At 48.2% G+C, this 17056-nt stretch overlaps 1 protein-coding gene across 1 annotated transcript in view; it reads right to left on the reverse strand.

The window, feature by feature from the left end:
• LOC146858311 (TLC domain-containing protein 1-like) overlaps window positions 1-17056 on the reverse strand; it is a 58112-nt gene that overhangs the window by 38012 nt on the left and 3044 nt on the right. The window contains exon 2 of the mRNA XM_085649138.1: window positions 16935-17017. Coding sequence (XP_085505264.1) covers window positions 16935-17017 — 83 coding nt within the window. The remainder of the gene's footprint in view (window positions 1-16934; window positions 17018-17056) is intronic.

Raw genomic sequence — 17056 nt, forward strand, 5'->3', positions numbered from 1 at the left:
CCCAATCGGATCTGCTGGTAATAAGTCCTTGCGTCACAGTTTTGTGGATGTCGAGTGGGAGCAATTTCAATATTTTTCGGAGCATTCTGAAGATGTAGAAATATGTTGATGTGACAGCGTTGACTTGGTTGGAAATGGAGATTTAGTTGTCAATCACATTGCCCAGGGCCCTGGGGGCTTTGGTGGGGAGGGGGCTGGTCCCAACTTGTAGGCTACCAAGCCAGTGACCAGAGTGAGGTGCCTTTGCCCAACACTACCACTTCTGTTTTGTTGCAGTTGAATTTGAGGCAATTCCTGCTCATCTAGTCGGCTACTGAGGACATGCACTTCGTGAAGTTGGATCATGTGGTGGGTATGTCTTGTGAGAAGGAGATGTGAATCTGGGTGAAATCCATGTAATTAATGCTGAATCCGGAGGAGCAGTTGATGCAGGCCAAGAGGGCAGTGTAGGTGTTGAACAGGGTAGTCATTGGGTCGGAATGGCAAGTAGGGCAATTAGCCAGTCCCCGAAGGGCTGGTTCAACAGGTCAATGTGTGGCCATTTTTTGGATTGTTGTGGTCCTGTTTTATGGTCTGATGTGCCTGTTTTTACTGTTGATTACCTTAATATTAAAGCAAACATTGCCTGCCGCATGCTTACATCTATGCAACCATCCATACTTTGCAAAGCACTTATACAGTGTGTCTATACATGTGCAAAACTACCCCGATTTGAAGAATATGGACCACTTTTTTAACTATCAGATTAGATAATGGGAGTCACTTTTATTTTGGAGCCTGGGCCTTTTTTCTGTCCCAGTCCCACCCTGGGTGGGGCTCAGGGAGGAACCCCGGGGTACTACACAGATGAGCCCAGTGGCTTCCAACTGGTAGGGAGTTAGGCACACAGATTGCATGCACCCAGAGAGGAAGGAATGGATCTGGAGTAGAGCCGTGCTGTAGGTCTTAGCTTCATGGAGTCTGTGGATGAGGATGGGGTGGGAGACAGTGTCAAAGACCACTGAAAGGTCCAAAAAAGTGTGAGACGCCCTGTCTTCTTGGACAGAGAACAATGACTGTAAAAAACTGTTCTCTGGCTGTGCCTGTTGTCGGCAACTCCCTGGTGAGACTTGGCGTCCCAACAGCACCACATTCCAAGCGACCCAGCTGAGGCAGGGTGGAGCCATCCAGTAGCGCTCATAGAGCCATCACTCTTCCCGCAGTGAGGCACAGTTCTCTGGCCGCACCTCTTGTCAGCAGCTCCTTGGTGGGACTCAGAATCCTAGGGAGCACCGCATTTCAAGCGACCCAGCTGAGGCAGGAGGGGGGAGCCCTTCGGTATCTCTCATAATGCCAGCACTCTTCCCGCGGCTCAGGACTGTTCTCTGGCCGTGTCTGTTGTCGGCAACTCCCTGGTGGGACTCGTGTCCCAGGGAGCACTGCATTCCAAGCGACCCAGCTGAGGCAGGGGGGGGAGCCATCCAGTAGCGCTCATAGAGCCAGCACTCTTCCCGCAGTGAGGCACAGTATTCTGGCCGCACCTCTTGTCAGCAGCTCCTTGGTGGGACTCAGAATCCTAGGGAGCACCGCATTTCAAGCGACCCAGCTGAGGCAGGAGGGGGGAGCCCTTCGGTATCGCTCATAATGCCAGCACTCTCGCCACGGCTCAGGACTGTTCTCTGGCCGTGTCTGTTGTCGGCAACTTCCTGGTGGGACTCGGTATCCCAGGGAGCACTGCATTCCAAGCGACCCAGCTGAGGCAGGGGGGAGGAGCCCTCCAGTAGCGCTCAGAGTGCCAGCACTCTTCCCGCAGCGCTGGACCTGTTCTCTGGCCCTGCCTGTTGTTGGCAACTCCCCAGAGGGACTCGGTGTCCCAGGGAGCACTGCATTCCAAGTAGCCCAGCTGAGGCAGGAGGGAGGAGCCCTCCAGTAGCGCTCAGAATGCCAGCACTCTTCATGCAGTGCTGGATTGTTCTCAGGCCATGCCTGTTGTTGGCAACTTCCTGGTGGGACTCGGAGTCCCAGGGAGCCCCGCATTCCCAGTGACCCCGTTGAGGCCAGGGGGTGGAGCCCTCCAGTAGCAACAGCACTCCTTCCACAGCATGGGATGCACACAGGCCATGCCTGGGCAAAGGACAGGGCCATCTGGGCCTATCCGCGCCTGGACAAGGTTGGGCCTATTCTCTTGACCTCAAGTTATTTTGCTAATGCTGTTTTCTTCTGCAACATACAGCTTGATTGCTCACTTTTACCCTCATAGAAGTAAGTGGGATTACATAGTCATTGACTTGATACATTACAAATGACTTTCTTTCGACTTTCTCTTAACTGAGGAAGTCAAGCAATCTGGTGCGGGCTTTTAATTAGATGAACCAAAGTGACTGTGTCTTCTTTTTGTGTGGACTCTCTCAATAACATGGGGAAACGTAAAGTTGACGGGAAAAGGATGTTGTTGATACTAAACGGACAACTATTGATTGTTTTCTAGCACAAGCTGTGGGGGCTATCTCTGAAGAGATTGATTTGGCCGAGCGTCACCTATCCTTGGGTACGGCCGGACCATGTGGGCTAAGTGGCCATATGAGGAGTAATGCGGGAGCCTGACTTGGGAGTGGGAGTATTAACTAATGGGTCGCGTGATAATCAGGAAGTTCAGGACAGTCATACCTTCCTTGAACTGCCTAGTGAATCAGAGGCAATATCAGAGGCAGCTCCCCCCTGCTGAGGCCCCCGCTTCCCTGGTACGGTCACCAGCTGCCAATTTCAAGAGGAAGTCAAAGATTGCAGTGGCCAATGGCCCAAGCCCAGCTGTACCAATTTGTACTAGGACTGACAATCCTTCTGCTCCTATAGATAACCCCCCACTAGAAATGTGCCCTACGTAAATTTGTATGGTTGTTAAAAATATGGTCTTAACACTAAAGGAGAGCTTGAGCATTTGGAAGACAAGATTGATAAAGTAACTTCCCTTTGCTGTAGTATGACTACTAGGTGCACGGCAAGCGCTCGTGATACTATAGAGAAGTTGCCCCCTATTAATTTAGGTGTGAATAGCTCTGTCATTAATTCTAATCCTATTAGGACTCAATTTACTGTTAAGGTGCCCTCCAGGGTAGGGGGATTCCTGGGTCAGTTGGTGAGGGGTCCATAAGTGGGAGAGTACTGGGGACCGCCTCAATCCCTGGCCCCTCGTGCACACAGTTAGTAGCCATGGATAACCAAAATGGGAACTTCCTCCTCTGTTCGGACACCTAGCTGCAGAATTTGCTGAACCCGCAGAACCCTGGTCTGAATACTGTTGAATTTAATGGTAGAGTGTCTATTTGTGACCCTGTAACTATTAATCTGACACCTGCATTTTGTCCATATGTGGCTCTTTTGGTCAATGTCCTCCCCTTTAACCCAGGACAACAAGAATCCACTGTATCCCTGAAGAACAATGTTGTATATTGGCTGAACATTAATACCCTATTTTCTCCTGATCATGCTCACCAAATGTTATCAGGAGAGTGGGGTGGGATAGGCCACTTGGGAAAACACTAAGAGGGGATTGTATTATTATAATTTTTTGCCATCCAAGCCATGCTAGGGAAGCTCTGATCAAATTACCCTTGTCTTCACCATTTGCTAGAACCATGGCTCTTTGTCTATTTTATCGTCATTTACACCATCCTAATAACACTAATAAATTGAATCATAATCTACAGAGAGCGTATGCCTCCCCCTTGGCTGTGTCTAATAGATTTCAAGTGCTGAGCTCTCTCCAAGATAATGACTGACTTACGGATAGTATATAACTAAAGTAAGGTTGGGCAGCGAAGATCCTGTGGGAGCAGGCGTGGTTAATACTAGGGCGGATTTATTTAATCTCGAATTACCTGGGAATGGTCTCTGTAATAACAATGGAATTTTTGGATCCTCTGGTAGTGTTGAATCTGCCATTAATGTTATTTGTGGTACTAACCTTGGCCTCAGGTGAGTATACCCTATTGATCTAGTCTCTAGGTTCTATAATCAGCTCATGAACGATTATTACTTCCCGGAGGCCTTTACACTTTGGGGTAACAACGACGTACAATAGGTCTCTGGATCGGGGACTGGGTAACAGCCGGCGCAACCGTGGAGTGGGCTGGATCACAGCGCCATCCTCTGTCGCCGATAACATGCACCTGGGACACCACAAAAAATCAAATGCACATACACAGCGCCACACACCTACTCTCTTCACAACGCACGCACCTCCCTTTTGTACGCATGCTACCCTGTACAACGCCGCCGGACCCCCGGGTTGTCGGCTGAATGGCTGTGTTCTAACATCTGGAAGTGTACGCTTTGCTTAACTGCTTCGCCACCTGGACGGTGACTGTGCGTTGTATGATGTTGCGAATGTGCACAATAAAGGTTTTTCCCAAAAAAAAAAAAAAAACAATTAACGATTATTACTTTGCATCCTGGATTGGGGGTGGGCTATCAAATAAGATAGGGAGTCTGGAATGGGCAGGTACCATAGCTGGCCTCGATGTTCTTTGTTTACAGGAGACATGGAGTGTGAATCCGATACTTGTTGAGGGGTTTTCTTCACACTGTTTGGGTGCTATACCCTCTGGTGAGGGGCTGGCTAAGAGAGGGTTCCAGATTCTTATTTCTAATAGGCTCCCTGTAATTGTTAAAAATAGCTTAATGGTAGGACCCCCTTCCTAGTTGTTGTGGCTTACTATCAAGGGAGAGCACAACCTGGTTTTAATGAATTTCTACAACAATGTGTTTGATCGTATGTGTAGCAAGGTGGCCCATGCCCTTGATCTTGGATTGGAAGCTTTCCTCTGCCATATTCGTTCTAATTTTTTGATCATTTGGGCACCAGATTTTAACCACCAGGTCTGTTCCCTTGTGGCATCTTCTGCGTGTGGACTCTTTGCTCAAGACAGGGAGGGTGTCACTCACTTTTACCATAATGATTATGGGGACGCCCTTAATTTAATTATTAATAAATATGATCTGCATATATTGCCTTACAAATGGGGAGAGAATGGAGTTTTAATCCCTACCTTTCGGGGGAGAAATGCTGCCACGATTATTGATCATATTGCGGTGGCAGCTTCAGCAAGTCGTAAGTGCGGTACCCCTAATGTGGTCCAGACCTCAATCATTGATCATAACCCCTTTATGATGCCTTTCCTATTCCGGGAAAAGAAAAATACGATTCCATCTGTAGTTAGTAATATCATTCCCACATGGTCTAATGGGTTGAGAATCAAATTGGCAGGATTTGACCCACATAGTTTACCTTGTGACATTTTAATTAGTAATATTAAGGAATTTAATTATTGTTTAAATGATGAGGTAGCTCCCCATGTGGTATTGGACGATTTTAATCATATAGTAAATTCTATTAATGAATCTTTGACTCGTGAAGAGCATCCCTCTCGGGTAAAAATAAAAGGATGGTTTGACCACTCATTAAGGTAGCCTTACATAGTTCACTTAGGGATAATGTGCTAATTAAATCCCTCCGCATTGACTATGAAAAGGCAATTGCCACAAGGATGAAAACCCTTCAGGAAGAGGCATGGTCTAAGCTGACTGTAGCCGTAATACTCACATTTTGGGGGACGGTTAATGCCCCGTTTCTAAAAAACATGATGGCACTCCAGAATTCAATTAATTTGTTCCTTGTGAAGCTTGGGTGGAACATTTTTCTGCCATTTTTCAATGTAAACTCAAGGAGGGTGGAGTAGAATTCCATGCAATGATCTTAGGCCAGAACCCTCTCCCATTTAATATTTCTGTTACAGAGGTATCTCTAGCCTTTAGAGAATGTTCTGGCGGAAGGGTGGCTGTTCCCGACGGGGTCCCTGTGGACGTATTCAAATCAGTTATAGGTTTATGGGAACTCGTCTTGACTAGGGTATTTAATACTGCTGCTACCTGTATAATTCCACCATCATGGGGTATATCTACTGTGGTGCCAATCTATAAGATATGTGATAGGTCTGACCCAAAGAATTATCGCTTTATCTCACTTATGGACTCCTCAGTAAAAGTTATGAGCATAGTGTTACCGGGGAGGCTAGAGATTTGGGTTGGGGAGAATGCTATTTTATCTCCAGTTCAGTTTGTCTTTCGAAAGGGTCTAGGTGCAATAGAGCAATGCGTTAACTTGTATATGTTGATAGGAAAATACACCTGGGCTAAACCAGGGTTTCCCTATCTATGTTTTGCGGATCTAAGTAGGGCATTCGACTTAGTGGAACACCCAGTTTTATGGTCAGGGTTGCTGTCCCTTGGTGCTTCAGTTGCAATTGTTAATTTTTTGGCATGCCTGTATTCAAACTTATCAAGCAAAGTACTTATGGACCACAGGGTGACTGCTCGCCCACCTTCAAAGTGGAGCGAGGAATCCAACAGGGTTGTGTGTTGGCCCTGTTACTATTTTCTCTTTTCATCAATGGGGTGGATACTTTTTTTTTTTTTTTTTATTATAAAAATTTTATTGTGCAGAGAAAAAGGGTACAAGCACGGGCCTACAACCTCCTGGGCCGGCCGCTAGTATGCAGAAATGATCGAGCAGTTCAAAAACAATGACTGGCCCGCAGGGGCTCCGCTAAATGACAGGAGATCAAGCTGCACATAAAGGAAGTCAGGATACACCCTTTTTACATAACTATCAACCAAAGTAAAGAAAAACAAAAAGCAAGGCGAAAAACATTGAAAGGGCGTCTAACCATAGCAGAGGAACTCCACATAGGACCACCCTAGGGTGGTCAATAAAAGGGGGATCTGAGAGGGAGGGGGGGGCCACGGGAAAACCAAATCTATACTCAGATGAACAGAGTAAGCAAGGAACCCTCAAGGATCAGGGGGACAAGGCAACCTCAGACGTATCCACCAGGGGGGGAGAACAGATAGTCCCTCGATACACATTCCACTGACCCCAGATTCTACCCCACGCCCCCGGTTTACCACGAGCCACATACACCGTCTTCTCCCTGAACATGCACCAGTCCATGTTCTCCTTCCATACGGACACGGTGGGAGGCCATTGGGAACCCCAAAGCTGCGCAATATCTCTCTTTGCGATCATGTTCCCAAGGGCCGCCCACCGAGCCTGAGCCGCATTATAGTCATTGGGCTCCCACACATTCAGAACACATCGGCGCACCTCCGGCAGCAGAGCGACCCCAGTGACTCGTTTCATAACATCATGCACCTGGCGCCAATATTCCGCCACCTCGCGGCACTCCCAGAGGATGTGGAGAAAGGTGGCACTGAGCCCGCAGCCACGCTTACAGAGCCCGTCATCAGAAAACCCCATCGAGACCAAACGGGGACCCGTCACATAGACACGATGGAGAATCTTAAGCTGGACCAGACGGAGACGGGCCGGGATGGCAACCTCCTTAGGGGATGACAGCGCAGACTGCCAGTCCTCGTCGTCCAACTCCACCCCATCTCCCGTCCATGCCTCCCGAAGACGCACCAAGAGATCAGCCCGATTATTTATTAGTTTTTTATAAATCAGGGAGATAGTACTGTCGGGGACGTGTCCGTCGAGTATACGGTCCTCGAGAGGCGAAGAGACAGGGACCGTGGTCCCCTCCCCAAAGACCGAGAGTAGGGCGTGCCGAACCTGGGCATAGCGGAAGAACTCCCGTTCACTAAGCTCGTACTCGCTCTGAAGCGCCGCGAAGGATTTAACCGCGCCTTTAACCCATAGGTCCCCCACTCTGCTAATGCCGATCGTATCCCAGTGCTCAAAGCCTTTCGTTGTCCAGAGGCTTCCCAAGCGCTCAGAGGCGAATAGAGGAGTAGCACACGTTAACCGCCCACTCCAGCCCACAGCTACATTCGCCGCCTTCCACACACGTACCGCAATCCTAGTAGGGCCCGTGAGGGTCCTTCCTGCAGATCGAGAGTAAAGCGCTCTGTTATAGTTACCGCCGGGAAGTAGGAATTTATCCATCTCATATGCCGGGTTCGAGCCAGGAGCGTACGTAGCATGGTTAATGGCAGACAGCTGGGAGGCCCAATAGTACCTTCTAATGTCAGGAAGCGCGATGCCCCCGTCATACCAGGGAAGAGTCAGCTTTGCCAAAGCGAAACGCGCACGACCGTCCCAAACCAGTTTCCTCTGCAAACTCTCCACTTCCCTAAAGTAGGCCGCCGGAATGATATCGAAGGAGTTCTGGAGAGCGTAAAGAAATCTGGGAAGGGACATCATTTTAAACAGTGCTGCGCGACCAAGTGGAGACAAGGGCAACTTACACCACCGAGCCGTGTCCGCCCTCAAACGCCGGAGGGGAGACAGGAGATTCTGCTCATAGCGGACCGCCGGATCCAACGAAACGTATACCCCCAAGTATTTAAAGCCGGATTGAGACGTTTGGATCGGAAGCCGAGGCGGCAAGAGAGGAAGGCCACCGGAGATAGGATACACGCAAGATTTGTACCAGTTAATTATCAAACCCGAATTTCTCCCGAAGGAAGTAAGGACATCAAAAAGCACATTGAGCGACTTCCGCGGCGAGGTGAGGTACAGAAGAATATCATCCGCATACAACGAGACCCGATCCTCGAAGCCCGGGGCCCACCGGATCCCTCTGATCGAGGGCTCCCAGCGGAGCCAGGCAGCGAGCGGTTCCAAGGCGAGAGCAAAGAGCAGAGGGGACAACGGGCACCCCTGCCTAGTACCCCTCCCGAGCGCAAAGGGCCGAGAAACCCGCCCATTGACAACCACCTGAGCCATTGGACCAGCATAGAGGAGCTGCACCCAACCAATAAATCCCTCCCCAAAGCCAAACTTCGCCAATACGGCCCAAAGGAATGGCCACTCGATGTTATCAAAGGCCATCGTGGCGTCTAAGGAAACCAATATGGCCGGTTCAGAGAAGTACTCCGCCCTAGCGAGGACGCCATGTAGACGCCGCAAGTTGAGAGCGGTATTACGATGAGGGATAAAGCCGCATTGATCCGGATGTATCAAATCACAGATAACTCCCAGCAAGCGATTAGCGAGAACCTTGGCAAGGATTTTCGGTTCGGCATTTAGTAGGGAGATAGGCCTATATGAGGCACAGCGGTCTCGTGGCTTACCGTCCTTGGGAATAACAACTATAGTAGCCAGACGCTGGTCGTCGGGAAGGGAACCCCGCTCGAGCGACTCCAGAAACATACGACGGAGGAAGGGCGCGATTTTATCCGGGCGTAGTTTATACAGTTCAATCGGCAGTCCGTTGGGGCCCATAGCCTTGCCCGAGCGAAGGGAACGAATCGCGGTAGCAATCTCGGCGACAGACAGGGAGGCATCCATCTGCTCACGGTCCTCGACGGATAGGCCGGGCAAGGCAATATCCCGCAGCAAGAGACGAGAGTCATCCTCATCTCTATCAGACACCGGGGAGTACACCGCCCGGAGGTGGTCAGCAAAACACTCCACAATCTCACCAGGGTCAGTCACACACACTCCATCCGAAACCCGAAGCTCCGGGACCACACGATTCACTCTCTCCTTCTTATCCAACCAAGCAATCAGTTTACCCGCCTTGTCCCCGGCATCATACAACCTACCCTGTTGCTCCCTATACATGCTCTTGGCAGCGTCAGTGACAAGAGACTTATATTCAAACTGCTTCAAGCTGAGGGCATGAAGCCCATCCTGAGTGACACCCGTCTCCAAAGCCGCCTCCAGCCCCGATATTTCAGTCTCCAGCTTCACCACCTCCTCCTTCTTAACCCTCTTGGCCTCCACTATCTGGGATAGGGCATGCCCGCGGAGCACTGTTTTGAAGGCTTCCCACAGGGACACTGAGGACAACACCGACCCCTCATTCTCGAGAAAATACTGATCAATCGACTTAACAAGGCTATCACGAATCTTGGGGTCGCGCAAGTACCAAGGGTTAATAGGGGCGATCCGCCCAGCGGACCGCATCCCGGTGTCGAAAAGCAACCACAGTGGGGAATGATCAGAGATACCCCGGGCCAAGTGCTTGACCTCTCGAATCCGGGCAGTCTGGGCCGCGGGCATAAGAAAATAATCCAATCTGGAGAGACTCCCATGGGCCCCAGAGTGAAATGTGTACTGACACTGTGTCGGATGCATTAACCTCCAACAATCCACCAGACCGAAGGTATCCAAGAGTCCGCCGAGCCACGCCTGGGCAGCAGGGAGGGCCCTGGGCGGGTGGCGATCCAAATCACCCGAAACAACCAAATTAAAATCCCCACCCATAAGCAAAAGACTGTCAGGAAGCTCAAGCAGCATACGACCCAAGTCTGAGAAAGTGGAGTTCTGGAGGCCCGGGGGAACATAAACCGAAACCAAGGAAAGGGACTGTCCCTCCCACCTCCCAATCAGAGCCACATAGCGCCCTCTATCGTCTAGGACAACCCTGGTGATCTCTAGGGGAAGTGAAGATCGTAGGAGAATGCCCACCCCTCTAGAGCCAGTGGTGAAACCGGAATGGGCCACGAGTCGGTATCCCCCCCTGTTCATGGCATGACAAACATTACCAACCAGATGCGTCTCCTGTAAGAATACCACATCAGGAGTCAAACGACGCAAATACTGCAGCACAACACCCCGTTTGATACGATCCCCCAATCCGTTGACGTTCCAAGACATCAGTCTCAACCCGTCCCCCCCCATCCCCTCCAATAGATCAAAGGTCCCCCAGCAAATAGCGCGACACCTGAAACTGAAACAGAGCCAATACCTCGCCTTGAAAACAAAAAACACAAATCCAAACAACCCCTCCCACCCACCACCCCCCCCCCAAATTCAACTCCCCCCACCCTGCACCCCTGCGGTCCAGAAAACCACCCCAACTTGCAGTGTGCCTGTCGCCCTACAAACCCCATTCTACGAAAAGACCCCGGAGGAGGAAAGGGACCCGTCCCTGCCCGCCCCCAACATAGATCATAATTAAACAAAATGTACAAAAGAAGTAGAACCCAGCCGACCAAAACAAAATGTCAAAGTCAAGGACCAAAAGTCACTCCGAAGGAGGCCCGCCACCCTCGGCACCACCAGAAGGCCCAGGCCGGTCACCCCGGTCCGGCAGAGAATCCAGCCAGTCACTCACAGTCGCAGGACAGTCAAAAAAGGTAGCCCGGTCTTCGTATTCCACTCGGAGCTTAGCAGGAAAAAGCATCGAGTACTTAAGACCCAGGTCCCGGAGACGGCGCTTCACCCCCTGGAAACCCATCCGCTGTTTCTGGACCAGTTGGGTGAAGTCCGGGAAAAAGTTAACGGATGAGTTCCCATATCGGACCGGGCCATGTACCCGTGAGGCCTGCAGAATCGCATCTCGGTCTCTGTAGTGAAAAAGTTTTGCGACAATAGGCCTCGGGGGAGCTCCCGGTCGCGGCCGACCGCCTGGGACTCGATGGGCCCGCTCCACGGCAAAGAACTTACTCAGGCCAGCGGGGGCAAGCAGTTTCCCCTAAATGATTATTTTAGTTTGTTTAACTTTGGTCAGTGTCTCACGTATTTCGTGTTTGTCATATATTCATTCCACCATTAGAACTCTTTTTAAACTGTCAGTGTGGGACGATCATCTGAAGACCTTGACACTTACTAAGAATCTGATTATAGCTACTTTTACTAGGCATAAGACGGATCTTAGAATGAGTTTGGAAAGGATGAAAACAACACTCCCCGTGTTTAGGTCTCTTCCTTTGGAGGGATCTATCAATGTTATCTGCCCCAAGTCATTAAGACTCAACGCCAATATGTACCTACAAGGCTTCGGCTTGGTATTGTGCACCATCTGGTAGCCTTTCCCACAGTGAAGTTGTGCCCACCTGAATCAACCCAGTGCCCATGAGATGATGTAAGTAAGCAGAGCACAATGCATTTATACTATTCTGCAGATTTTATTCTGGTTATAGGCTCCACTATCTTAAACCGCTTTTCATTGCACAGAATATTAGGAACTACAAATTACTGTATTATCTCTTATTCTTAAATGACGACCAAGTGCGTTTTAACGTTGCTGTTTTCATTCTAAAGGCCATCAATTCAAGGAATAGTATCATGTATTAGATTGTATTGGCCGGGGGGGAAAGTAGATTATTGATTTGTGTTATATCTTATTATCAATCATATTTTATATCCTGCTATAATGTGATATTTTAAATATGTTTTATGTACTTTTATGGCTGTTTTTTAATTAGCTGAATAAGTTTGAAACAGTATTGACTGTAAAAAAACATTATGATAATCCATGTCCACGAGGTAGGTCCCGTTTACATTTCACATTTCTACCATAATTTACCTTCCTAAGATTGTTTGCTTTCCCCGGGTTGTTGTTTTCTGTGGATTTATTCATGCAGCATATTAATTACTTTGAACTGGATCGCCTTTTGTTCTCTGTGTGAGTTCAAATTGTGGGTGGTTGTTTATAATACAGCACGTCTGTCTCCCCCCCCCCTCCCCCCACCCTGAGATGAGGCTAAAGACTGACAAGCGCGAAATATAATGAAGCGCGCACTTAGGACTCGGCCCCCCGGGCACCCAGGCACGCCCCCCCCCTCCCCCTTGGTGATCGTCATAGGTGGAGTAGCAGGTCGGCAACACGAGTAACTTCCGGGTCAACGTCGTGACGTCACTTCCGGCCGGCGCCCCGAGGGGGGGAGAGGGCGGGGGCCTATTTAGGGCGTCTTGCCCGTGTCCTTGCCCTCTCTTTGCTTACTGCGCCGGTACGCAGGGGTTTCCTTTCTAATCTCCCACCCACCCGTCCCTAAAGTTAGAGATTGGGGAGGTGTTGGATAGGGATTAGAGTGTGGCGGTAAAGAGACCACATAAATTGCCTTTACATTGATAAGGGGAGTCCTCCGGCATATTCCGTAGGCCAGCACTGAGGTGGAGAGACGGTAAGCTCATCCCAGAGAGAATGGGACACCGGCTGGGGGCAAGGGCGCCAGTTTAAAATAGGGCATGGGGCTTCCGTCCCTGGTTATTCCCTACGAGCCCCGTCGATCAGCCTGTTGGTGGAGGGGTGGGCCCCTCAGGTGGTGGACCTAGACCAGATGACAGGGGCTCACCCCTCAAGGACGCAGGTGGGTAGCGCCTTGCGTGGTTCTCAGTTGGTTGGGTGAAGCGAGCCAGAAGGCCCCTTAGTGCTGGAGTAATAGACAATGTTTTCTGGTGAATAAATTGAGTTCTACCCGACTGGCACGAAGCTAGGGGCAACTCGAATATAAATATGGTTTAACAATTGAATTATTGAATTTGATAACTCCATATCGTATCAAATTGTATGATTTGTATATTGTCATGTGTGTGTGATGATTTGTAATAAACATGGCCTTTTTTATCCCACAGCTCTGGTTGTCAAGCATTGATTTGTGGGTTTGGTTGGGGGCAGGGGCTGGGAGCCATCCTGGGGGGTACGAGTCCTAAATGCGTGATATCCACAGTGGCTGTCAGTTGGACATAAAGGTGTTCAGAAGACATACTCATCCAGTCCTTGGCTCTCTGTTTGCAGAATGCACAAAGCAATGGTCATGAATGGCAAATGCAATTGTGATTCTGACACGTGTGAACGAGGTACACAGCTATCAACATGTTTACAGTGCTAAAGAAAATGAAAATGCAGTGCTTACCTGGGATTAGGTGTACTGTGAGTGTGTGTAGCAGGTAGACAAATGAAAGAAATGCAAGGCAGTACTTGCAGGACTGAGTAAAAAGAGGGTGCAAATGAGGAAAGAGATGAGGTGTGGAATATGCAAATGGAGAACGCCAGAAAGAAGTAGGGTTGAAAAAAGGCGCAAGTGTCTCACAGAGCAGCTAGAGGAAAGTAACGTGAAGGGAAGAACAAGAGTGATTACGATACTCGGAAGACCACTGTACGTTCCACTGATCTCAGTAACAGAATACAGGTAGAGAGGCACCAAAATATTGGTCGGAGGGCATGCAATGGAATGCACAGGATTTTAGATTACATTCTCTAAGCTACACCCTTAATTACAAAGGCCCTAAGTATTGGAAAGGATTCCTAAATAAACCTCTTAAGCTACACTCTTTTCAGAGGCCCCCATGGTACAAGTCAAGGGTACAGGTGGGTAGAAGGCGTCTACACACACTCTTTTCAGAGGCCCCCATGGTACAAGTCGAGAGTACAGGTGGGTAGAAGGTGTCTACACACTCTTTTCACAGGGTGGACACTGTCTACCCTGCTAAGAATGTGGTCCCAACAGAAATATTCTAAACTCGTCCCGGTGTAAATTTCAGACACCGGGACAAATTCAGCAGCGCCTGCACATTGTCCGCTTTCGTTCTGAGCAACAATGAGCATGCATGGGGCTTTGTTATTTTAAATTCCAGCCGGGTCCAAAACAAAGGCCAAATTTAAGGGGCCATCAGGCCTCCTTTTGTTGAAATAGCCAGGTTGGGAGCTATCTGAAGCCTCACACCTAGATAAAAATGAAATGAAAACAATAGCACACATCTTGGTATTACTTCACAAGTACACTTAAGAGAGGCATGCTTTTGACATTTGTACAGTCCCTCTAAAGGAGAGATATGCATGCACTGTAAGAATGTCAGATGTGTTGGTCTGCCCCAGTCTATACACAAATAACAATTTGAACACCACTATTTTGTTTTATTTCTTTTATAGTGCTACTCATCCCAGTGCAGAGCGTCATAGTGCTTTGCATCACTCGTACACATTGTACATTGACAATAAATCATATTTGTGTAAATCAATGGACACAATGTGTTACATAAGACAATGAGGGTTGCAAGGTGTATGGGACACATGCCCTTTATAGCTCACTGTGCTATATTAGAAGGATTACAATTTATGAATTGCAAGTACGAAAAGGATCTCTGTGTTAAAATCAGTAACCCACTTACCCATGCACATAAAATAAAAATCTGTCATCTGCTTGTTACATGATGTGCTTTGAAGGGGACATAATAATCCTTTTTGCTCCTATGATTGAAAACTGGGACTAGACAAAACACAGATATTTCCAGTAAATATGTTAACCTCCAGAGTTATCTTCCCATTATTTTCATTCCCTGAGATTTACAATCCACACAAATATCTCTGCAGCAGGTGACTTAACCCCATAAGATATTTTAAAATGCAGACTCTGCAACCTACTAAGCAGAACAGAGGTGCTGCCATGTTTCTCCTTGTTACCAATTTCTTTGACTCTGGGTTTAAAAATAGAAATGTATATGCTGAGGCCCAGATTTTGCGTCGGGTTGCGCCACTTTTCGACAAAACCCTGGCATAAAGTCTAAATTGTTAAATATTGTAATGCGCTCAGATGCACTTGTGATAGACCTGCTAAACTGCGCTCAGAAGTACTCATGATAGATCTGCTAAACATATGTGAGATCTGAAGATCTGATGTCCCGTCTTGTGAGGCCTCGTGTGATGTCACACACTGTTGTGATGTGTGATGATGTTACTTGCATACTGCCTACGTTTGTTTCTCACCCCACTGCTTCTTCTTTTTTTTTTTTTACATTATGTCCTGGTGACCCCCACCTTAATTTTGTTTTCATCCCACTGAAAGCTCTAATGGTTGATACTTTCATATAGAAAGGGAATCTGAGGTGAGTGGTGCTGAGTGACCCTATAACATCCCATGGTGGAATGTGAAATCTCTCCCATCGTTTAAGTTCCACCTGTGGCGTCAGAGGATTGGTGGGACTAGGTATCCAGTTATTCGATGTTGAAGCTACACATAAACTCATGGTCTCTAGCAGTGTGTTTTACTTTTGACATAACTGCACTTAGCTCCTCGGTTTGTTAATAGGCTGTAAACAAGGCTTCTCCAAGGAGCAGCTTGCGAGCCTAGAAGTAGCTTGCCTGTGTTCAGTCCATCCTACTGAATTAGAAGCTTTTGCTTGTCTGAATTAATATATGTATACCAAATTTGAAAAAAATTGTATGTTAACGAGAATGTGTGCATTTTCAGGACTGATAACCTGATCGTTGAATTTCAAAATATATCTACAGCTGATTTTTGAGTGATAAATCATGTGGTGTTGCGAAGGCGTATTGCTAATATTATTTAGTGCCAGGGGCATTTAAGATATGGCTGATATATATTACCCATGTAAAGTCATCCAAAATTAACAGCCTTTTTTTTTTTTACATTACTGATGGCTAATCTGCCTGATGCAGAGGTAATCACTGCGGGTAATTTAATATAGGGAGGCCACAAGCATAATCTTGTCTGATGTGCTTACTATCGCAACACGAAATAGTAGCTTGGGATTTTTTTTGGCTCATAAGTAGCTCCTATAACAGAAAAGGTTAGAGACTGCTGCTGTAAACTTTCTTCAGATTCTGAAAGGGAAAGTGAAACTATCAAGAAAAGGATGTGCACAGCTTGTCTCTACGGGGGGGTGCAGCATGTTCTTTGCAGATCTCACCATAAAGAGACCAACATGTATCTTCTTGTTACTCTGGATGAAAGTAAGCAATCTCACAGGCGGTCCCGCTGCCTAGGTCTTCAACCTTGTGGCTTGTTCCCTTGCAGAACAGATGGCAGAGAAGTGGGTCAATTCTGCCATAGCTGCAAGTTTCTGCTCCAGTGTCCTTTCTCTGACCCTTTGTATGTTGAGGATTAGGGGGTAGGGGTATTTTAAATGGACTGGCCCATAGGGCTGTCTGGAAATGCACCTTACAATGTAGCCAGTCGACGGTTGTCTGCCCTGTCCTCCCTGGGGTCAACAGGCAAGAGACAAACACTAGGGAAACAAAATGAACATAGAGCCACCATAGAACGGCGCCTGGGGTGAAAGGACGATGGATGAGACGGTCTGCGTTGTGCATAGTCAGGATTATAAACATAATACACTTGGCTTGTGTAGTGATATTAAGTTCCTGGCCTCTACTTTTATTAGATAGCTCCTTTATTATCAACGTTTAAAAGGCCCTACATGTGGAGTTCTGCACGCCTACGATACGAGACGCCAGCCTTACCCGACGAGATGCAGGTCAGCAGGTGGGCAGGTGTGGAGTAGCCGTCTGAAATGTTGGTCAGTAACTCGGGCACCTGAAGCACGCTAACGAGGAGAGAGGATGAGACACGTATTAGTGAACAA

Source organism: Triturus cristatus, chromosome 3_2 (assembly GCF_964204655.1).
Source record: "Triturus cristatus chromosome 3_2, aTriCri1.1, whole genome shotgun sequence".
In the NCBI taxonomy this organism is placed as follows: domain Eukaryota; kingdom Metazoa; phylum Chordata; class Amphibia; order Caudata; family Salamandridae; genus Triturus; species Triturus cristatus.